The sequence below is a fragment of the Zootoca vivipara genome, chromosome 6 (genome assembly GCF_963506605.1).
Source record: "Zootoca vivipara chromosome 6, rZooViv1.1, whole genome shotgun sequence".
Classification (NCBI taxonomy): Eukaryota; Metazoa; Chordata; class Lepidosauria; order Squamata; family Lacertidae; genus Zootoca; species Zootoca vivipara.
This window is the reverse complement of record NC_083281.1, coordinates 78,710,918-78,733,645: the sequence shown is the minus strand read 5'-3', so window position 1 is coordinate 78,733,645 and position 22,728 is coordinate 78,710,918. Positions and strand designations below refer to the sequence as shown.

At 46.2% G+C, this 22,728-nt stretch overlaps 1 protein-coding gene across 1 annotated transcript; it reads left to right on the top strand.

The window, feature by feature from the left end:
• The first annotated feature begins 11,388 nt into the window (after positions 1 to 11,388).
• LOC118087696 (transcription factor HES-5-like) lies at positions 11,389 to 12,976 on the top strand. The gene is made up of 3 exons (XM_035120616.2): positions 11,389 to 11,454; positions 11,972 to 12,149; positions 12,744 to 12,976. The coding sequence occupies exons 1-3, from the start codon at positions 11,389 to 11,391 to the stop codon at positions 12,974 to 12,976; spliced, it is 477 nt and encodes a 158-aa protein (XP_034976507.2).
• Positions 12,977 to 22,728: the final 9,752 nt, after the last annotated feature.

Here is a 22,728-nt window from a genome sequence, read left to right as displayed (position 1 = left end):
TCCTTTAAAACTTTGTCATTTGTCTGGTCCCGGAGTCTTCCTGTCAATTCTGCCAATTCCATATAGTCCAGCATTTTCATTTGCCATTCCTGCTTCGAAGGCAATTCTTCTTTTTTCCAATATTTTGCTATTAAAATCCTAGCAGCTGTGGTGGCATACATAAACAGATTAACATCATCCTTGGGGATTTCTTCCCCAATTATTCCAAGCAAAAAGGCTTCCGGTTTTTTCAAAAATGTGTTCTTAAACATCTTTTTCAATTCATTATAAATCATTTCCCAGAAGCCTTTTATCTTAGGGCATGTCCACCACATATGATAGAATGAGCCAACATCCTGTTTACATTTCCAACATTTATTGTCGCTTTTGTGGTACATTTTAGCTAGCTTGACCGGCGTCAGATACCATCTATACATCATTTTCATCAAATTTTCCTTCAACACCGTACAAGCCGTAAATTTCATACCCTTCTTCCACAATTTTTCCCACTCCGACATCATCACATTATGACCCAGATCCTTGGCCCATTCAATCATAACTGATTTTGTTTGTTCATCTTTCAAATGCCATTCTAACAACAAATTATACATTCTGGACAAATTCTTGTGATCTGTCTCTAATAACTCCGTCTCTAATTTCGATCTTTCTGATTGGAATCCTAATTTTTTGTCTAACTTAAATGCTTCATTTATCTGCACATACTGGAACCAGTCACTCAACCTATCTTTCAGTTGTTCGTATGGTCTTAACTTAAAGTGGTTTCCCACTTCCATCAAGATATCTTTGTATTTCAACCTATTCTCATCCATATTTGTCCTTTTAGGTTTCTTTGCCTCAAGTGGTGAGATCCACCTAGGAGTTCTCCTTTCCAACAAGTCCTTATATCTCATCCAGACATTAAACAGTGATTTCCTAATTATATGGTTTTTAAAACCTTTATGCAATTTCACTTTATCATACCATAAATATGCATGCCAACCAAATGCGTTGTCGTGACCCTCTAAATCCAACAAATCATCATTATCTAACAAAAACCAATCTTTCAACCAACAAAAGGCAGCAGCTTCAAAATAAATCTTTAAGTCCGGCATGGAAAATCCTCCTCTCTCTTTAACATCAGTCAAAAGTTTATATTTAATTCTTGGTTTCTTCCCCTGCCAGACAAATTTAGACAATATCTTCTGCCATTCTTGAAAACATTTCATATTATCAACTATCGGTAGGGCCTGAAATAAAAACAACATTCTCGGCAAAACATTCATTTTAACAGTTGCTATTCTACCCATTAAAGACAAATTTAACCTCGTCCATACTTCCAAATCTCTCTGGATTTCTTTCCATAATTTCTCATAATTGTCTTTATACAAGTTCAAATTTTTTGACGTCATATTAACTCCTAGATATTTCACCTTTTTTACACACTTCAGTCCTGTGCATTGCTCTACATTCTGTCTCTCTTGTAATGTCAGATTTTTATCCAATACTTTAGTTTTCCCTTTGTTCAGCTTAAAACCCGCCACACTGCCAAATTCTTGAATTATCTGCAGTGCTCTCACTGCACTCTGTTCGGGATTCTGCAAAGTCAATACTAAATCGTCTGCAAAGGCCTTTAACTTATATTGTTTCGAACCCACTGTAATCCCTTTGACACCTTCATCGCTCCTTATCATATTCAGCAAAACCTCTAGGACAGAAATAAATAGCAGGGGGGAGAGTGGGCACCCTTGTCTTGTTCCTTTCTCAATTCTTATCTCATCTGATACCACATTATTTACAATAATCTTCGCTTTTTGCTCAGAATAGATTCCATTAAGCCCATTAACAAAATTTTGGCCAACCTCCATTTTTTCAAAATTTCTTTTCATAAAATTCCAAGAAATATTGTCAAAGGCTTTTTCGGCGTCCACAAAGATTAACATTGCTTTAGTGTTTATTTTCACTTCCAGTCTCTCTAAAATGTCTATTATAAATCTTACATTGTCCTTCATGTGTCTTCCAGGCAGGAATCCTGCCTGGTCTTTATGAATTAAGTCTTTCAACACCCTTTTCAATCTAGACGCCAAAATACTAGCAAATATCTTATAGTCCACATTTAATAAGGAGATTGGTCTATAATTCTTAACCTGGGTCTTATCCACATCCGGTTTTGGTATCAGAGAGATAAAAGCTTCTTTCCAAGTCTCTGGTGCTTTGCCCCCCCCTAAAATCTCATTTGCTACCTCCATTAATGGTTGTATCAACCAGTTTTTTAATGTTTTATAGTACTTGGAGGTAAGTCCATCCGGTCCTGGGGCTTTGTCACTTTTCAGTTCTTGAATTGCCATTTCGATCTCTTGTCTTGTAATCAGTCCATTCAGTAGGTTCTTTTGTCGTACTGGAATTTTCTGCAGCCCATTTTCTTTTATGAATTTCTCTATCCCATCTAAATCTTCTTTTTCCCTTTTATATAGCTGTTTGTAATATTTTGTAAAACATTTCCTTATCTCTGCAGGGTTCTCAATAGATTTTCCTTCTTCCATAATCTTTATGATAGTATTCTCTTTTTGTCTTTTCTTCAATTGCCAGGCCAACAGTTTCCCACATTTATTAGCCGATTCGAACGATCTTTGCTTCATTCTTCTAATTTTCCATTCAATTTCTTCATTTATTATTTGGGAATACTGTACCTGCAAAGCTTTTATCTCTTTTTGTACTTCTTGACTTTTCGGATTATCTCTCAAATTTTTTTCCATTTCTTTCAATTTGTCCAAAATATTTTCCTTCTTTTCATTTCTCTTCTTCTTCCAAATTGTATTCTGTTGAATCAAAAATCCTCTCATTACTGCTTTGCTGGCATCCCAAACCACTGTAATATTTTGTCCTTTATTCAAATTTAATTCGAAATAATCTTTCATCATCTTCTGGGCCTTACTAATTATCTGGTCATTTCTCAATAAAGAGTCATTCATTCTCCATCTAAAAGAACCCTGCTGGTACTGTTTCATCTCCATTAGAACTGCGTTGTGGTCTGAATAAGTTCTGGGGCATATCTCGCTTTTTGTCACTTTTGGACATAGGTCCTTTGTAATCCAGATGTAGTCCAATCTACTTCCTGACTTTTGCGAGTCCGAGAAAAAAGTGAACTCTTTTTCCAATGGATTTCTTAGCCTCCAAACATCTACCAAATCTAGGTTCTCTACCAAATCAAAAAATGTTTTTGGAAGCTTACCATCATTAGATATTTTTTGTCTTTGAGTTCTGTCCATCATTGTCGATACGGCCCCATTAAAGTCTCCCATCATTATAATCTTATAATCCAAATAGTCCAACAACGCAGTATGTATATTCTTGAAAAAGTCTGATTTAGCTTCATTTGGTGCATAAATTCCAAGTATCAAACATTTTTCGCCTTGCAGAGATATTTCCACTGCAATATATCTCCCTATTTCATCCTTAAACAGCAATTTAGGATTATATTTTTCCTTTACATAAATGAAGAAATATTAGAATATTTCTTAAAGATTAAAAGCTTCCCTAAACAGGGCTGCCTTCAGATGTCCTCTAAAAGTCTGGTAGTTATTTTTCTTTTTGACATCTGGTGGGAGGGCGTTCCACAGGGCGGGTGCCACTACCGAGAAGGCCTTCTGCCTGGTTCCCTGTAACTTGGCTTCTCGCAACGAGGGAACCGCCAGAAGGCCCTCGGCACTGGACCTCAGTGTCTGGGCAGAGCGATGGAGGTGGAGACGCTCCTTCAGGTATACTGGACCGAGGCCGGGGGTGGGAAGGTTTGATGTCAAATATATCAAACCTGCACTTTCTGAAGCAACACAAGGCCAGGCAATCAGCACCCATCAACAGGACCTCTGCTGACAAGTGTAAGGCCCAAGATGACTGGCACTGAGGAAGACAATGTTTTAGGTGTTGGGGTCACAAGTGGTTTTAGACAGTGCTATTTTTCTAGAAAAAGAGACCTGGGAATTTACCACGAACACCTCCCTTGTTCTCTTATAATGGCAATGGCGCCCACCTGAGAGGTGCCAAAACTGAGTTCAGGCTTAAAAAAAAAAGGGTCCTGGTTTTAGCCACTACCAGTGTTGGCTGGTGTTGGGGACTGTTGGGGCAGGAAGCAGGGAGACCAACAGTAGGGGGCGCCAGAGTCAATGACAGGCAGAGCCAACAAATTCTAGTTTTGTCCCCTGCTGAGTCGTACAAGGGCAACTAACACTGACTGGGAGGGGGAGAAGCAAGCAGAGGGCAGACTGAATTGGGAATGTATCAGTCTCTACTGAGCACTACCATTGAATTAATTTACCTGTGCCCATATAAAAGGCGAATTCCATGCTGGGAATCATTAGGAAAGGAGGCACAACTAAATCTGCCCATATCTTAATGCCATTACAGTATCCATGGTGTGATCACACTTGGAATAGTATGTACAGTTCTGGACACCTCACCTCAAAAAGGATACTGGACAGCTGCATATTCCTACATTGCAGGGGGGTTGGACTAGATGATCCTGAGGATTAGACAACTTGATGGAGGATAAGGCCATCAGCAGCTATTAGCTCAGATAGTAATCTCAGGGTTGAGGGTTTGAGCTCCACTTTGGGTGAAGGTTTCCTGCATCACAGGGGGTTAGACTAGATCAGTGTTTCCCAACCTTGGGTCTCCAGCTGTTTTTGGACTACAACTCCCATCATCCCTAGCTAGCAAGACCAGTGGTCAGGGATGGTGGGAATTGTAGTTCAAATACAGCTGGAGACCCAAGGTTGGGAAACACAGGACTAGATGATCCTCAGGGCCCCTTCCAACTCCAGAATTCTGTGACACCTCTACTATTGGAGGTGATAGGTATCTGAATATCAGCTGCCGTGAATCACAAGCAGTGAAAGTGCTCATGTGCTCTGATCCTGCTTGCCAAAGAGCACCTGGTTGGCCACTGTGAGAAGAGAATACTGGACTAGATGGGCCATTGGCTGGCCTGATCCAGAAGGCTTTTCCCATATGGGCAAATGATGTGGGACATAATATCATGATGGAGGATTGGGAAAGGTTGTGGAAGAAGAATATGAAATTTACCGCGTGTAATATTTTAAGAGAAAATATGATGAAAATGATGTATAGATGGTATCTTTCACCGGTAAAATTAGCTAAGATTTATCACAAGCATGATAATAAATGTTGGAAATATAAAAATCAAGAATGAACCTTTTACCACATGTGGTGGACTTGCCCCAAAGTAAGGGACTTCTGGGAAAAGATTTATAATGAATTGAAAATAGTGTTGAAAAACACATTTGCTAAGAAACCAGAAGCCTTCTTACTTGGGATAGAGATGAATTACTGAGGAAAGATGTTATTTTTTTCCTGTATGCCGCAACAGCAGCAAGAATTTCAATAGCCAAGAATTGGAAGAATGAAGAATCACCAACGGTGGATGAATGGCAGAAGAAGATGATAGAATATATGGAATTGGCGGAGCTAACCTTGAGACTCCGGGATCAGAGGGAAGAAGCGGTGGAAGAAGAGTGGAAGAAATTTAAAGTTTATTTAAAGAATAAGCATAATATTGGATAGAATTAATTGAAGTGAAGGAGGTACAGAGAGGTTGTAGAAATATAAAATGTAGAGGAGTAAATATATTTAGATGTAGTTATGTTTGGAAAAGGATTTGAAATATATGTTAAGATACAATAATATAATATAAAAAAGGCTTAGTTAAAATGGAAAATAAGTTTAAGGTCAAGATGTAGAAATTACTATAGATGATTTACAATGTAACGTAGTTGGAGGAGGAATGAGGATATAGAAAGTTGGAATTTTATTTTTCTGTTTTTTTGTATTTTTGTACTTTGTATTTTGTATGTTTTTGTTTTTGTTTGTTATAAAATCAATAAATATATTATTTTTAAAAAACCACAGAAGGCTCTTCCGATGTTCTTGTGGAGGTCGTCGCTGAGAGCACGCCATTTTGTTCTTGTAGGTCAGCTGACAGAAAGAGGGCCTCTGGGAATAAGCAAAGCGCCTTCCCTAAAATTACCTGGGATCAGACTTTGAATTCCCCACCCTGATGGCAGGGGAGGGCCATAGATTAGCTCTGGAGCATACATAGAAATCTTCGGGATCAACCTTTCACAGCTCCAGGTAGGACTGAGGGTGACCCTTGCCTGCAACCCTGGACAGCTGCCATCAGAGAGTGCAAAAACAATTGAGAGGCGAATTGTTCGGCTCAGTATTAAGCAGCGTCCTCTGCTGATCCGTTCCCCCAAACCTGGCTTCCTAGCTCCTAAGCTTCCTAGCCGCATGGCTACGGAGCTTATTCCTCTCTGCGCAGAGGAAGTTCGAAACCTCCTGAGTTTCCCACGCATCTTCTTAATGACATTCATCCTCTCCACTATGGAAGTGTGCCTGTCCACAACAAGCACATTAGCCATGGTCCTTGACTCGCCATTGTGTTTAGTGGGAAAGAGCAGAGTCCCAGAAGACCATCTGGGGAGTAGCTCCCAACAAGACAGCGACTCTCTCTCTCTTTTTTGGGGGGGGGGGGTGGGTGGGTGGGAAGGTTTGACTATGCCGTAAATCTCCTTTATAAAAAGGAGGGGAACATCTGGCAGAGATTGCAGAAGGGACGGGCACTTTGTAGCGGCACTTTCTCAAGGCTTGTTATCACCATCGCCGGGATCTCACGATCAAGGCACCAACAGCCACACGCCAACGCCGGGGATGGGCAAATCTGTCCTCTGCGTTCCTCATTTCTCCAATCTTAAATTCAGCTTTCCACGCCATAATACGTTGTTTTTTAAAGCCATGAAAATTCATCAGCAATTTAGCACTAATATATGCATTTGGTAGGCACTTCTGCCTGATGTACACATTCTTTGCACGAGCCGTTTCCCCCTAATACAATACAGCTTTGCCTGTCATTTTCCACAAACAGAGGGATTTTCCTGCATGCTTGAGCCTACTATATGCATTATGGCACACATTCCACGGCTGGGGAGCTGGACTGCAAAACTCAGAGAAGTGAGAATTTTGAAAGGTGGCTGTCTTTCTTAGTTTGGGCATTGTGCATTGCTGATTATTAAACTCCTGGGGGAACTGCAGCTCTGTGAGGGGTTTCCTAACAACTTCCTGCACCCTAAACTACAGTTCCCAGGATACCTTGAGGGAAGCCATGCTTGTTCAAACTAAGGTCCCTTAATTTCGGTGGGTCTACTCTGAGTAGGACTGAGTGAAATGCAACCACCTCTGCAGGCCGCAGAATTACTACATTCCAGCCAATATCTAGTCAGGCTCTCTTACCATCCAGGGCCTCTACCCCTATACACACCGGAATGCAGAATCTGAGAGAAGACATATTTTAAAAGATGCATTTAAAAGCACAAAATTTAGTGTGGCTTATTTTCAAAAATACCGAATGAACGTGGAGAAAAAGTGAAAGTGACAGAAATCCTAAACTAGCCTGAGCCATTCCTAGTTTTAAACGTCAAGTATGGATAACTGAAATGAACGCCAATGCTTTCTGGTTACACTTCTCTCCATTTTCTTCTTGTTGCCCTTCTGGATTTGATCGTGAGCTCCTTGGGGCAGTGAGTAAGACATTTGGGCACCTGAGGTGAAGTACAAGATGGCGTCCCTGCCATGGAAGGAGTGAGTGAACGCCAGGAGGCCTCCATGCCATGCCGTTCCTTGTAGGCCGGATCTGCTGTCTCTGTGGATCCTGTCATCTGAGGTGGTTGCCTTACCTTGCCTCATGGCAGTGAGTCAAGTGCTGCACTCACTGAGGCTGCTCTATAACCAACAGCAGAAATGGCTCCTTGTTTGACGTCCATCTCTGACCTCCTAGCCGTAGCAGCAAGTTAATAATACCGGCCGACCTTAAAGGCAGTTGTACAAATAAGCAACAGCCACACTTCCCTCCTCCTTTCCTTCCGCTTATCATCATCAGAGCCAGTGTTTAGTAGTGGTTAGAGTGCCTGACAAGGATCCTGGAGACCCGGGTTCAAATACCCACTCATTCATGAAGCTCCTTGCATGATGTTGGGCGAGTCACTCATTCTCAGCCCTCCTCCTCCTCCTCCTCCCAGTTGTTGTTGTTGTTATTTGAATTTATATACTGCCCCATACCCAGAGGTCTCAGGGCGGTTCACAGAACAAAAACAAAACACAAAACCACAAAATTTATAGTCAAAACCAAAACAGCCCAATAACACCGCCTTGCAGGGTTGCTGTGAGGATAATTGGGGGGGGACTGTATGTATCACCTCGAGCTCCTTGGAGGAAAGGTATGCAAACAAACAAACAAACAAACAAACAAACAATAATCTCACCCCACCCTAAATGAAAAGGATGGTTTTTCTCTTTTATTTTTTATTCCCCCCCCAATGTAGATTAAACCTGGCACTTGGGGCAGGGGAGATCAAGGAATAAACAGATCGACGTGTCCTCTAAACTAGCAAACACCCCCCCTCCCCCCCCAAAATTATACCCTTCCAAAACAGAGCACATGTGCCGAGAGATTATCGGTGTGGTTTTGGAGGAGTACATGGGAGAGGAGGTCATATAAACTTTCCCACCACTTGACATAAAAGGTTTTGAGCTCAACAGCTGCCATTCCAAACAAAAGGTGGCAAGGCTTTTCAAGGCTGGAACAATTGGGGATGTGTAGGGCGGGGAGGGGGGGTGAGAAGGCGGAAGAAGAAGAAGAAGCGTGTGCTAGAGAGACAGGTCACCTTCCCCCCTTACCTGATCTCGAGGGAGGAGGGAAAGGCTTGTGCATAAGCCACAGGATGTGCTTAGTGCGAGAAATTCCATCCCATTTGCATTTAAAGGCAAACCTACGCAATTCGCACCTTTCCGAACGGGATTTGAATCAAACCGTCAGTGGTCCTTCAGAATCCGCGCTTCTCTGAATTTTGCAATGTCAGGTAATATGTCCAAACAATAGTATTCAGAAGTGTGCACATGTTACTGAAAAGAACGTACAAGAAGTTGCAGCGTTTTTTTGGGGGGGGGGAATTGCTCTGTGAACTGCTTTGAGGTTTTGCCTTGTTTAGTTGGTTCCTAAAATTTATACACCGCATTATTAGGAAAAACCTCAAAGCGGTTTACAAAATACGTAAATAAAGCAAAACAGTGACATTATTGATAAAGAGAATTAACAACAGCAATTTAAAACATTTCAAAAAAAATTGAAGGCCTATTACAAAAAGATTAAAATGTGCACCAGCTTTCTAAATATCTGGGTAGGCTTGCAATCAAGCAGTATATAAATCTTACTGCAATTAAGTGGTATATAAATATCGTGATCGAGTGGTAAAATTATATGCATGCCTACTCAGACATTCAACAGGACTTAGCTCAGCATTAAGTAACCTTAAATTCAGAGCATCTGTGAAGTCTTCCCCAACCTGGTGCCATAGCTGCCAAGTTTTCCCCTTTCTCGCGAGGAAGCCTATTCAGCATAAGGGAAAATCCCTTAAAAAAAGGGATAACTTGGCAGCTATGCCTGGTGCCTTGCAGATGTTTCGGCCATTGACCAGGCTTGCTGGGGCTGATGGGAGTTGTAGGCCAAAACATCTGGAAAGCAGCAGGTTGGGAAAGGGCTGGTGCAGAGATCTGCATGATTAATCTCACAGTAAGCCTCCCTCCCTTGAAATAACAAACTAACACACACACACACACACACACACACACACACACACACACACACACACACCGGACATCATTAAGCTACAGCTCACAAGTCCCTGATGATTATTCATTTTCCCTTTGTATTTCATTGCAGGACTTAAAATGGCCTACATCAGGCATCCCCAAACTTCGGCCCTCCAGATGTTTTGGACTACAATTCCCACTGGTCCTGTTAGCTAGGGATCATGGGAGTTGTAGACCAAAACATCTGGAGGGCCACAGTTTGGGGATGCCTGGCCTACATCACCCATCCTCCCCTACTATCTAAATTTATTCTCACAACAGCCCTGTGAGGCAGATTAGGCTGTGAGTCAGTGACTGGCACGAAGACTGAGCTTCACGACCACGTGACCTTCCATTTGGAAAACTTACCTGCACACACAGCATGTAGAAAGCAGCATCTTCTCCCTGGTGGGCTAGCTTTCTATGTGCAGAGTTTTGCTCTTTTTTTTTCATTTTTTTTGATTGCAGGTGTACATTCAGTTTATCATTTGTGTGAGACCGGCGTATGGTTGGAGGAGAATTTTGATTCTGTTTGCATTTAAAGGTGAATCCACCTCGTTTCTACTTCCTGGGACAACATGAGAACCAAAACACGCTTTGAATTTTGCGACGAGTTCTCCAGCCACATGATTTCTTTGAAAATGCAAATTTACCAGGGGGAAGCATGCGTAGTTACATATAAATATGAATTAGTGAAAACCAAAAACAAAAACAAAATGCATTACACTGTGGGAAACGCATGTTAATTTTTTTGCACAATTGCATGTAAAAATGTGTCTGTTAGGAGAAATCTACACTAAAGAGCTGACAATTTTCACGAGGAATAAAAAGAGAGAGAAAAGAACATAATAACTTATGTCCAATGTCCTGTTCTCATAGTTGCCAACGAGATGCCTACGAGGAGCCCCAAACTGAGGTGATTTATGATGCAATCGCTCATGAGATGACACTTCAGAGGCCTATTTTTAGTACCCACCTTATTTCTGCATTTCAAAGTTGTTTTAAACCATTGTTAATATTGCATAACAATGTGCTTCAATTGTTGTCACCCGCCCTGGGATCTGAGGCTGAGCAGCCCACAATAAATAGTAATAGTAATAATAATCTGATAACTGAAAATGTGGAAGAATGAACAAGCCTGGAGCAGTGAGAAACTGAGATGCACAGATTTTGCCCATGCCAATTCTGAGGCCTATGCACGGCACACATTTGGACGTGTGTGTGTTTTTTCCTCTCCTGCCATCGCTTGCCATACATGTACCAACAGCACCCCCGCCACTCCTCCCCGTGCCCACTAATGGCTGCGAGATGCACCTTGTGATGGCCTGGAATGTGATTAATCTGTCCCGTGGCCTCTGTGAGTGGAGGGGCAGCCTGTTCCCAGCTCCCCGTGTGTGTAATCCCTGATCCCAATCTTTCACGTAGCGCAGACTCCCCACCTGCTCATCTGGGAAAAGGTCATTATCCTGGGGCTATTCACTGCCAACGGAGCATGCAAGGCGAGCTGCTTCCCCTATTGTCTCCGCCGGCTCCTTCTGATTGGCTCCCGAGTGTGGGAAACTCGAGGGAAGCACAGACCCACAGCATCTCGGGGAGCCTGGCTGGCATAAATAGAAGGCAGGAGCAAGCCACCTCTCACAGCGTATTCGCCCAAGGATCTCCTCCGAAGCAACATCTGCCTCCGTAGCTCGGCAAAAAGAGAGCGAGGAAAGGATGGCACCTTCCAGTCTTGTCTTCATGGATCAAAATGGCCTGCTCACCCCGAAAGAGAAAAATAAAGTAAGTAAGTGGGTGGGTGTGGGGGTGCTCAAGTGGGGTGGATCTGCTTTAAGGGTGAAAGGGGGGTTTAACAGCCATTAGCCCCAGAGAACACTGGGAATCATTAGTTCTGGAAAAAGAACAGTAATGGAGAATTCTCAGCACTTAAACTAAAACCCGTCCAATTCTTTGGGGGTAACTCATAGACCCATTGAAATTAATGAGGTTAGCAATAGTTATTAGCTCCGATGAGTCTGTTCTGAGTAAGGCTAGCCCAGGGTAAAAACTTGACATGTTTTTCCTTGAAGAGATCATTTTTATTTAATGTCAAATTGATATCCCCGAACCTTCCTCCAAAGGGCATGCCAATACTAATTTAAAATCTCCCAAATGTAAGCTTCTAGTGACAAACTAATGATTTCAGAGTCTCTGTTTGTCAATGGCAAAATGTCCTTTTTTTGCATGCCACCTGCTGGGGAATCTAGCAAGTTTGAATGTCCCCACTAAGTGTATCTGTGTTCCCCCCCCCCCTTTGCAGCTTAGAAAGCCAGTGGTGGAGAAAATGCGCCGCGACCGAATCAACAGCAGCATCGAGCAGTTGAAGCATCTGCTGGAGAAGGAGTTTCAGAGGCACCAGCCCAACTCCAAGCTGGAGAAAGCCGACATCCTCGAGATGACTGTGGACTACTTGAGACAGCAGAGCCAGCAAACCAAAAGTGAGTAGAGCGAGAGGACCAGTTCAAAGAGACTTGAGACAAGTGGGGGGGGTGGCAACAAAATGTTGCAGTATATCTCTGCCTCACACTCATTGGAGCAATGTCATTTATGAGCATAGGGAGCTGCCTTATACTGAGCTAAACCTTGCCAGGCCCTGCTGGTGAATGAACCTGCCTGCCACCTTCTGCATGCAAAGCAGATGTCCTACTACTGAGCTATACAGCCTTTCCCTCAAATTCCCTCTTCCAGTAAAGGCCATTTCACACATCCCCTTCCATTTCCCATTTCCTCCAGCCAAAGATTAAAATTCTGTGGCTAAATGAGCCTATTCAGTCGTCACGAGGCTGCCTCCCCCACCCCCTGTTATTCTTTTGGGGAAGATTCGTTTGCACTTCTGTAAATCTTGGGGTTTCCCCGAGCATCCAAACTCTCCCTTCCCAATTGGCCCCATTTGGGCTGCCGTCCTATCAACACTCACCACCTGAGTTTGACACTAGAGGGAGTGGCATTAGAGAATGTGATTTAAAAGTGTTCCCCACAAGCCAGCACGTGAATATTAATTCTCTCTTCTCCTTCTTCTTTTCCTTCTCTAGCATTGGGGCCTGTTCATAAAGACACACAAGTGGACTTCACCGAAGGGTATTCCAGGTGCCTACAGGAAGCCTTCCAGTTCATGTCTCGCCACAAAGTCCACGCAGAAACTCAGGCTAAGCTCGTGAGCCACTTCCAAAGGAACCAGCTATCTCTTCCTGAAGCCGTCCACTCAGCTTCCGGGCTGAAGCACTCGTCCTCCAAGAACATTCACACTCTTTGGAGGCCCTGGTAGGCTGTCCAAAAGCTGCCAGAGGACTTTGTTTCAAGAGGGAGGGCTGGACTCCATCCAATCATCCAGCCCTGGTCTTCTTCTTCGTAGGGAATATTATTTCCCCCCACTTTAAAAATTATTTATTCTCGGGGAGAAACGGAATGGTTTGGACTCGTGTAGTCTGTTGAATTGTATTTGAGCCGATCTTTGATGGGCAAAATCCACACACTCTGGAGAAGAGGGTGGGGACATGTATCTTCATAATGAAGGCGGCGTGGGAGGGTGTTATGTCTTGAACAGCAAATTATATGTTGTCAAAGTGTAGAAAGATTTTTTTCAGAATCTTGAAGCTGCCGAAGGTGGCAGCAAGACAGGGACGGGGAACTGAAAGGGCTTCTACGTGGTATGAGACCCCAGCCAGCCTAGCCAATGGTTAAGCATTTTAGCAACTGGAGGCTCACAGCTCCCCCATCCCTGCAGTAGGAGATCATTCTCCCTTTGCCTGTAAAAAGCTTTTGGCTTTTGCTCTCTTCCTTCTCTGAGAAACCAGATTTCTGGTTTCCTGGTGGGATTATTATTATTATTATTATTATTTTGTCTGGTTGATAGAAACTTCAGGTCTTCTGTTTTGGACAAAAATAATGCTGTGATGTTTCGCTGAGTGTTTCTTACAGAAACGGTACTCTCTCCCTTTCTATTAAATAAGAAAAAGTCTAGTGAGGGGTTCTGATTTTTCAATGTCATACATTCTGAGAGTAAGAACGATTCGTTCTTGATTGTGGGTTTTTGTTTTTTTGTTTCATTGAAATAATGGTGTTTCCTCTTGGATGGGGAATGTTGCCACCCGTGTCATGGGTGGTGTATGTTTTTGATTTGTTTGTTTTTATCCTGATGCCAGGATCAATATATTGAGTGCATACTGTGTATGCCTTTTGTATACGCCATTCAAAAGAATAAAAATTAAAATGAATTGTGTGATTTTCTGGGCCTTGTTTTGTTTGGAAGTGGGGAGGAATCGATGGCCACATTGAAAACAACTGAGTGCTGTTTTTTCTTCATATTATTATTATTATTATTATTATTATTATTAGGTAGTATCCAATGAAGTTCAGTTCAGAGTACACCCAGTGAAACTGATGATCCTATGGCAGTGATGTCTATCCACTTCAGTGACCCTACTCTGAGTATGACTAGCATGGGCTACAATCCAGGTGTGGGGAACCAGATGTTGCTGAACTACAGCTCCTATCACCCCCATGCCATATGACATGCTTGCTGTGGTTGATGGGAGTTGTAGTTCCGGAATGCCTCAGAATGTCTGAAGGACCAACCATTCCCCACACCTGCTCTCTGGGATTTCAGGCACAGACCTACCTGGAGACGCCAAGAATTGAACCTGGGACCATCTCTGCATGCAAAGCTGATGCTCTGAGCTACAGCCCTCCCCTTAAGACACAGGAACACAGGAAGCTGCCTTATACCAAATCAGACCACTGGTCCATCAAGCTCAGTGCTGAACCTGGGCCCTTCCACATATAAAGCCATTCAGCTGCACCCCTTTCCCATTGATGTGCAGGGTACTTCACAAAGCCGATAGGCCCCTGCCCTGATGTGCCTACAATCTAGGGAGGCAATAAAGGAAGAGGAGGCACGGGATAGCAGGGATGGATATGCAAGTGTTGCCATTTACGCAAACTAAGCAAGAGCTGGGTATGGGAACAAGCAGGGTTTCCCAAACTTGGGTCCCCAGCTGTTTTTGAACGACAGTTCCCATGATCCCTGAGTACGGGTTCTGCTAGCTAAGGATGATGGGAGTTGTAGTCCAACAGAAGCCAGAGACCCAAGCTTGGGAAAACCCTGTGCTAAAGCCTCCACAGAAAGGGAGAGGAGGAGGGCTCAAAGGAGGATCATAGACTCAGAGAATCGTAGAGTCGGAAGGGACCCCAGAGACCATCTAGTCCAACCCCGTGCAAAGGATATAGGAGGAAGGTTGGAGACGCAGTAGCAGGAGGTTGGGCTAGATGACCCCGAGGTCCCTTCCGACTCTGCAGTTCAATAATGATCTAAGCTGGTGATTTTCTGGGGTGCCTTGAATGATGCTCAGGGGTGCCGTGGGCAACACTGACCTCTGTCCCTCTTTCCTTCCCTCCTTCCTCTGATGCCCTCTGGGTTCGAATTCCCACTCAGCCATGAAGCTCACTGGATGCCCTTGGGGTCAACCTCACCTACCTCACAGGGTCGTTGTGAGGAGGAAATAGGGAGGAGGAAAACCATGTAAGCCACCTCGAGATCATTGGAAGATCCAGGTGGTATATAAATATAAGGTAAGGTAATGCGGGTGGCACTGTGGTCTAAACCACTGAGCCTCTTGGGCTTGCTGATAGGAAGGTCGGTGGTTCAAATCCCCGTGATGGGGTGAGCTCCTGTTGCTCTGTCCCAGCTCCTGCCTACCTAGCAGTTCGAAAGCAGGCCAGTGCAAGTAGATAAATAGGCATCTCTGTGGCGGGAAGGTAAATGGCCTTTCTGTGCACTCTGGCTTCCATCACAGTGTCCCGTTGTGCCAGGAGCGGTTCAGTCCTGCTGGCCACATGACCCAGAAAGCTGTCTGTGGACAAACAGTGGCTCTCTCAGCCTGAAAACGAGATGAGCGCCGCAACCCCATAGTCACCTTTGACTGGACATAACTGTCCAGGGGTCCTTTACCTTTGTTACATGAAAAAACTGCTCCTTTTCCCCTTATGGGGTACCCAAGAGCCTGTATAGGTTCCCTGTCGGTAAGAGAAAATAACAGAGGCCAACCAGAGGATATTGAGAAGCAAAGCGGCTAGTAAACGTGATCTTTATTAAACTGTTGCAACAGGTTCCCTACTCACCACACGCAGGAGGGAGGAGGAACCCTGAACAATGGTGTGCAAGCTCTTATGTAGATTTTTGAAATTGTCCACCCTGTAGCTCAAGACCACCACCACCCCCCTTACATCATACATAGATCACAGAAGGAGGCAGTCTGCAGCAGAAATCCTGCCTGCCAGGATACCTGATCATGGTCACTGACTGCATTACCTGGGCAGCCTGGGCATTCTTTAGTGATGGTAAATACTTTAGTTCCTGAGCCCAGGTCACGGGCTCACCCTATTCATACACAAATACGCCATTCAGGCAGGATTTGCAAGCACAAAGAAAATGGGAAGGAATTGACGGCTGGTCTTGTGTAGAAGTTAGCTTGCTCCTCTTCAGCTAAAGAACTAAAGAGGAATATTCCTAGGAAGCTGCCGTGGACACAGTCAGTCCTGTGACCCATCTACCTCAACAGTGCCTGCACCGACCGGCAGCAGCTCTACAGGGTTTCGGATGGTGGGGGACATTGCCAGCCCCCCCCCCCCCACGGAGATGTCGCCCAGGACAGAAGACCTGCATGCAGAGCAGATGGTCCAATCCTGCACTATGGAGACCCCTACCCTGCCTGGAAGGATGTGGGGATGGTCTACCTTTGGGAATGGGGCTGCAGGAAGAAGGATGTGAAATGAAGATGCAGCCAAGCTGCAGGCAAAACAGCAAGTGCATCCAAGTTCTTCTGACAGAGGAGCAGGTCCAGTGGGGGGGGGGTTGCCATGGTGACAAGGACCCACCCTCCTTTGTGACATCTCTTGCTTCTCCTTTAAAAGCCACAGACTTGCAGGCAACCATTGTGGGTTAGTAGTGAGGTGAGTGGAGGGGTAGGAGTTGAGGAGTTTGAGGAGTTTGATGGTTGGCGGTTGGCGGAGATTAGGAGAGGAGTTTGGTTTATTGTTATTTTTCCAGTTTCTTAATTTTGTTTTATTACTTTTATTTGATTCACTTGATTATATTCACTTTTATTTGGTTTATTATTTTACTTTTTATTTTAACACTTTTGTTTTACTTTTTTATTTTACTTTTTGTTCTATATTTTAATATTTTTATTTTTGTTCTTTATTTTAACATTTTTTATTTTACTTTTTTATTTTGTGCACATTTGTGCCAATTTTGTATATAATTTGTATATATTTATTTTGTACATAGAGGATTAGTTAGGGTTAGGTATAGGGTTAGGGCGGGGGTTAGGCTTAGGTTTAGGCTTAGGCTTAGGGCTGGGGTCAGAGTTAGGCTTGGGTGGGCATTTTAGATAGTTAGCTAGTTTAGAAAGGAGGGTGGGAATTTTTCCTGGATGAAATGTGCAGGCTGTAAGTAGGATTCCTTTCCTTTCTCTTGGTCTCCTGGGGGGCGGGGTGAGTCCCAGGATCCCCGGCACAGCCTTGGCTCTCTGGAAATTGACCTGGCCAGTCTTCTCCAGACAGCTCAGCTCCTCCACACTCTTTCCCTGCCTTCCCCTTTTCTCTGGGTCCTGGCTCTCTGGGTCCTGGCATGGCCATAGCTCTTGAACCCATAGCACTTGAGACCTCCTTTCTCTCTCTGCCAACCCTTCGTGCTCTGGGCTGTCTCTTTCCACCTCTGGTGACCCCCTATCAGATCACTGAACTGCAGAGAGATGGGAGGAATTGGGCTAGACGCCCCCCCTCACACACAAACACCCACCCCCCAAGAATCGGGGCAGCAGGCTTCTGAGTCGCTCCCTGCGCTTGTCTCTTCTAGGTTCAGGTACTTGAGGCGCCTGATCAGCCACAGCAACAGGGTGACCCCCCCCCCGGCAAGGCCCAGAGCAGCCTGTGGCAGCAGGTGAGCAAGATGGCTCTCCTCTTTGGGACAGAGGAGGGCAGGGATGGGCTAAGGGGGCAGCTAGTCAAAAGATGCAAAGAGCCAGACGGCTGGATCCGACCTAAGGTCCATCTGGGCCAGCAGCTAGAAACCCAACGCCCCCCCCCCCCAGCAGCCAACCCATTTTGTGGAATATGATGGAGGATGCAGAGGGTTGGGCTGCAGAGCATGGCTGGGGGTGGGGGCAAGTGTCAGCTGGAGGGACACCTTCCCTAGGGAGCCACATTCTGGGGAAAGGAGACTGGGATTGGTCCCCAAGGCGTGGGGCGTCCCTCCCCTGTTGCAGGACTTGGAATCCAGGAGAAAACTCTTGGAATAGCCTTGCCAGGTGCTCAGGGATGAACTCACCTGTTCCCATGTCCTTCACTTTGCAGATGTGCTGCAGGTCCACATCCCTTCCCTAGGGGTGAGTATTGGAGAGAGGACTCCGGGAGGTCATCCAGAATTGCCAGGCAGCTCAGCTCAGGGAGCTCCGAACCGTGAAGAGCTCCAAGGAGGAGCCATTCTGGTGAGTGATGAGTAGTGTGAGGGACCCCCCCATGGGGAAGTGGGGCAGAGAGGGGCTTTGGGGAAGGGGTTGTTCATTTGCCGGAGAGGACCCTATCAGCTTAGGGGATGGGGTTGCCATTCCCCAGGAAAGCCAAGCCTGGCTTTGGGGGGGTCAGAGTCATCCTCCGGAGGCCCCAGAAAGAGCTGACTTTCCTCCTGTTCGCTTCCAGGACATCTTGGGGCCCTTGGAGCACTTCAGAGATCGCCCCCTGACCCTGGCACTGGCCTTGGAGGCCCTCCTCCAGCTGAGGTGAATGGGGTCTTTGGGATAGATGGGGGGGGGGCAAAATCCCAGGTGGGGAAGAGCAGGCAGGAGGGAGAAGGGGGCAAGGGAGACTCGGAGGAGGCAGCGTCTAACTCCTTCCCTTCATCTCTGCAGCTTCATGAGGACAGATTTCATATGGGAGATGGTCAGTGCAATTGTGCACAGGACATTTGAGGCCGTGTTGAAAGTTGCCAAGAAGGAGGACAGAGAGGAATGCCCTTTGTCTTGACGTCTCTTTGCAGGATCGATCTTCTTCACACACTTGCAAGAGTTAACCCAGCACTCAAACTCTCTCCTCTCTTTTCCTGCAGGAACTGAAGCGGCACTTCCAGCTCCTGCTGGGGGGGGGGTCTCATTATGGAAGCCCCCAATCCTGGCACCCTCCTCCAGCTTCTCAGTGTAAGTGTCCCAATGGCATCAGGAGAGGTTTTAGGGTTGCTCACAGTCCCTTACCCAATAGACTGTCCCATTTCTGGGGCAGGGAGTCCTCTGTCCTGTTTGGCCCCCAATTTGTCCCACTTTTGAAGTCATGAGACTTGTGAGCTCTGTCAGGGGACCACCAGGGACCAGCAGGGAGCCCAGAGGGTTGGTGCAAGGGCTCCAAGACGCTGCTGCTTCAGAGCGTTGCTCAGAAGGTGGTGTTGAGGCTCTGGCAGTGGAGGAATGCTCGGGGGATGCTGACGGCTCACAGGAACAGTGGGGAAGCTCTGAAGTGTCGGACCTGGGCGCTGTGGAGGGAGAAGGGTCAGAGACCAGAGAACCTGCTCCACAGTTGAGCAGTTCAGGGGGGGGGAGGGAACGTCCCCGCCCCTTGACCCCAGGAACGCAGGGGAGGGGGCAAACACCGGGAGCAGAAGCGGAAGTTGAGGGCTCCCAAGTTCCTTTGTTGGCGCCACTCTAGACGTGCGCCACTTCTGGATTCTGACTCGGACTAGACAGTCATGGTCATTATCGCTCTGTCTTGTACATACTTATATAATAAATCTCTGTCACAGAGTTTGGAGTGTGTTACTCGTGAGAAGGCAACACAGTGCCCTTACAGCGCCCCCCCCCCCAAGTTGCTCGGTGCTGAGGCACTTGAGCCTGTCCCTGGCCCAGACTGGCCCCTGACTCTGAGACGCTCTTTCCTCCTGCAGGACCTCCGAGGTTACGCCCTTGGGGAAAGTGGGGAGGCTCAAAAACTAGCAGACAGCAGCATTTCTTTGCTGCTGCCTGTTGCCTGGAAATCCCCCCACCTCAGAGTAAAGTACCTTGCCTTCTTCTATTCATTTCTTTGGTTGCTTCCATCCCCCCAAGAGCACACACCCCCAGTGACTTTTAATGCAGATGATGCGCTGTGTGTCCCTAGGGGCAAGGATGAGGCCAGAGGCTTTTCCTGACCCCTTTCCTGCTGCTGCTGCCCTTCCACCTCTGCCTAGGAGGCTGCAGGGCCCAGGGAGGTCCTCTGGGACAAGGGATTGGGCCCAAGGCAGAGAGAGGCCCATCCTTCCTGGCTTGGGGCTGCTTCTGTGCTCTCTTGCATGCATCCAGAGTGGCTTTCGTAGTATCACCTGACCCATATTTTTCTTTCCTCTGCAGAAGACAGTAGTTCACCCGGAGCTGGCCTGCTTCTGGCCCAATCCAAAAGACGGTAAGCCCCACACCTTAGGGACAGCGAACTCCCTTGTCCCTTGTTTGCTTTAAGGTCTGTACCCAAGACTCACCTCCCAGGTCTTCTTGCTGGGAGTCCTGCAGCACCTGCTCCCTGCCTGGCAGGCCTTTCCCACCTGGTCTTCCTGAAGAGGATCAGCACAGAGAGGTCTGTCCTTTGTCTGGACTTGTCTTTGTGAGAGGCTCTTGCAGAATTCCAGCCAGGACTTAACCTCTCTCCTCTCTCCTCTCTTTCCCCGCAAGAACTGAAGATGCACTTCCAGCGCCTGCTGGGGGGGAGGGGTCTCTACTTTGGACATGGGCAGCCCAATCATCCACACAACTTTCCAGGCCGTCCTAGAAGAAAAGAATGATGAGAGAGAGGTATGAACTTAGTATTGACTTCTCTTGACTTCTCTTGTCCCAGATCATTGGGAGCTACCAGGAAGTTGTGCTGAGAGGCTTCAGGACCATTCGGACATCCAAGCATCGGGCTACAGAGGCCATTCTGGTGAGTGATCAGTTGTGTGAGGGACCCCTGCAGGGAGCTTCAGGGATGGGCAAGCCAAGCTTGGAGTTTGGGGTTGGGGTCGTCTTCCTGACTTTCCCCCTCTGCTCTCTTCCAGGACATCCTGGGGGACTTTGACAAGCGCCCCCCTAATTCTTGGCCTGGCCCTGGAGGCCCTTTTCCAATGGAGGTGAGTTGTGTCTTTTGAATGGACGTGGTTGTGGTGGGGAGAAGCTCAGGGTGGGGAACAGCAGGCAGGAGGGGGCAAGGAGCAAGGGGCAAGGGGGACTTGGAGGAGGCAGTGTCTAAGCCTCTCCCCTCCAACTTTCCAGCTTCAGGAGGCCAAACTTCTCCTCCAACCTCTGCAGTGCAATAGTCCACAGGACATTTGAGGCACTCCTGGAGGAAGAAAAGGAGGGTGATCGGGAGGCATGTCATTGGTCTTGACTTCTCTTGATATGGCTCTTCCTTCTTCCTCTTCACACACTTCCACAATTGCACCCAGGACTCAAAATCTCTCCTCTCTTTCCTCTCTTTCCCCTCCTTGCCCTTTGTAGACCTGCTGGCTTGAACATGGGCATCACCCACAGGAACTCAAGTGGCACTTCCATCATCTGCTCTGGGGCTTCTGACAGAGACCCCCAATGCTTCGCACCTCCTCCTCCTGCTTAATGTAAGTGTCCTGATGGCATTGGAGATGATAAAGGGATGCCAGGGCCTCCATGGTGGGGGCAATGGAGGGCTGCTTTGGCCCAGACTGGCTCCTGACCCTGAGATGCTCTTTCCTCCCACAGGACCTCCGATGTTACGCCTTAGAGGAAAGTGGGGAGCCAAAATACCTGGCGGCCAGCAGCATCTCTTCACTGCTGGGCTTTGCCCGAAGGTTCCCCCATCTCAGAGTAAGTAGCTCTCCTTCAGGGATTCAGTCCTTTGAATCCTTCCATCTCCCCAAGAGGCTTCCAAAGCTACTCATCCTCTGCAGTCGGTAACAGACCTAACGGAAAAAACTGCTAACTCTTCTGATGACATCAGAGAATTCAAGATGACATCAACTCTTTCTGTACCAATAGGGATGCATGATTCCCACAGGCAAGTTTCTTGGCATCCTGAGGGCATCCTGAGCAAGTTTGCAGATGACACCAAATTGGGAGGGGTGGCTAATACCCCAGAGGACAGGATCACACTTCAAAATGACCTTAACAGATTAGACAACTGGGCCAAAGCAAACAAGATTAATTTTAACAAGGAGAAATGTAAAGTACTACACTTGGGCAAAAAAATAAAAATAAAAATGAAAGGCACAAATACAGGATGGTTGACACCTGGCTTGAGAGCAGTGCATGTGAAAAGGATCTAGGAGTCTTGGTAGACCACAAACTTGACATGAGTCAACAGTGTGATGCAGCAGCTAAAAAAGCCAATGCAATTCTGGGCTGCATCAATAGGAGTATAGCATCTAGATCAAGGGAAGTAATAGTACCACTATATTCCACTCTGGTCAGACCTCACCTGGAATACTGTGTCCAGTTCTGGGCACCACAGTTCAAGAAGGATACTGACAAGCTGGAACGTGTCCAGCGGAGGGCAACCAAAATGGTCAAAGGCCTGGAAACAATGCCTTATGAGGAACGGCTTAGGGAGCTGGGTATGTTTAGCCTGGAGAAGAGAAGGTTAAGGGGTGATATGATAGCCATATTCAAATATATAAAAGGATGTCATATAGAAGAGGGTGAAAGGTTGTTTTCTGCTGCTCCAGAGAAGCGGACACGGAGGAATGGATTCAAGCTACAAGAAAGAAGATTCCACCTAAACATTAGGAAGAACTTCCTGACAGTAAGAGCTGTTTGACAGTGGAATTTGCTACCAAGGAGTGTGGTGGAGTCTCCTTCTTTGGAGGTCTTTAAGCAGAGGCTTGACAGGCATATGTCAAGAATGCTTTGATGGTTTCTCCTGCTTGGCAGGGGGTTGGACTGGAAGGCCCTTGTGGTCTCTTCCAACTCTATGATTCTATGATTCTAAGGGCCTTCACTGGCCACTTGAGGGTCCTGTTCAGCATTCCCATAGAATGAGCTGGTGTGCAAAAGCTGC

What these genes read in the sequence shown, in the direction of transcription:
- LOC118087696 (XM_035120616.2), top strand. Translation starts at nt 11,389, where the DNA reads ATGGCACCTTCCAGTCTTGTCTTCATGGATCAAAATGGCCTGCTCACC. An exon ending in CCCCGAAAGAGAAAAATAAA is followed by an intron (nt 11,455 to 11,971) that starts GTAAGTAAGTGG and finishes CCCCCTTTGCAG; the next exon opens with CTTAGAAAGCCAGTGGTGGA. An exon ending in GCAGAGCCAGCAAACCAAAA is followed by an intron (nt 12,150 to 12,743) that starts GTGAGTAGAGCG and finishes TTCCTTCTCTAG; the next exon opens with CATTGGGGCCTGTTCATAAA.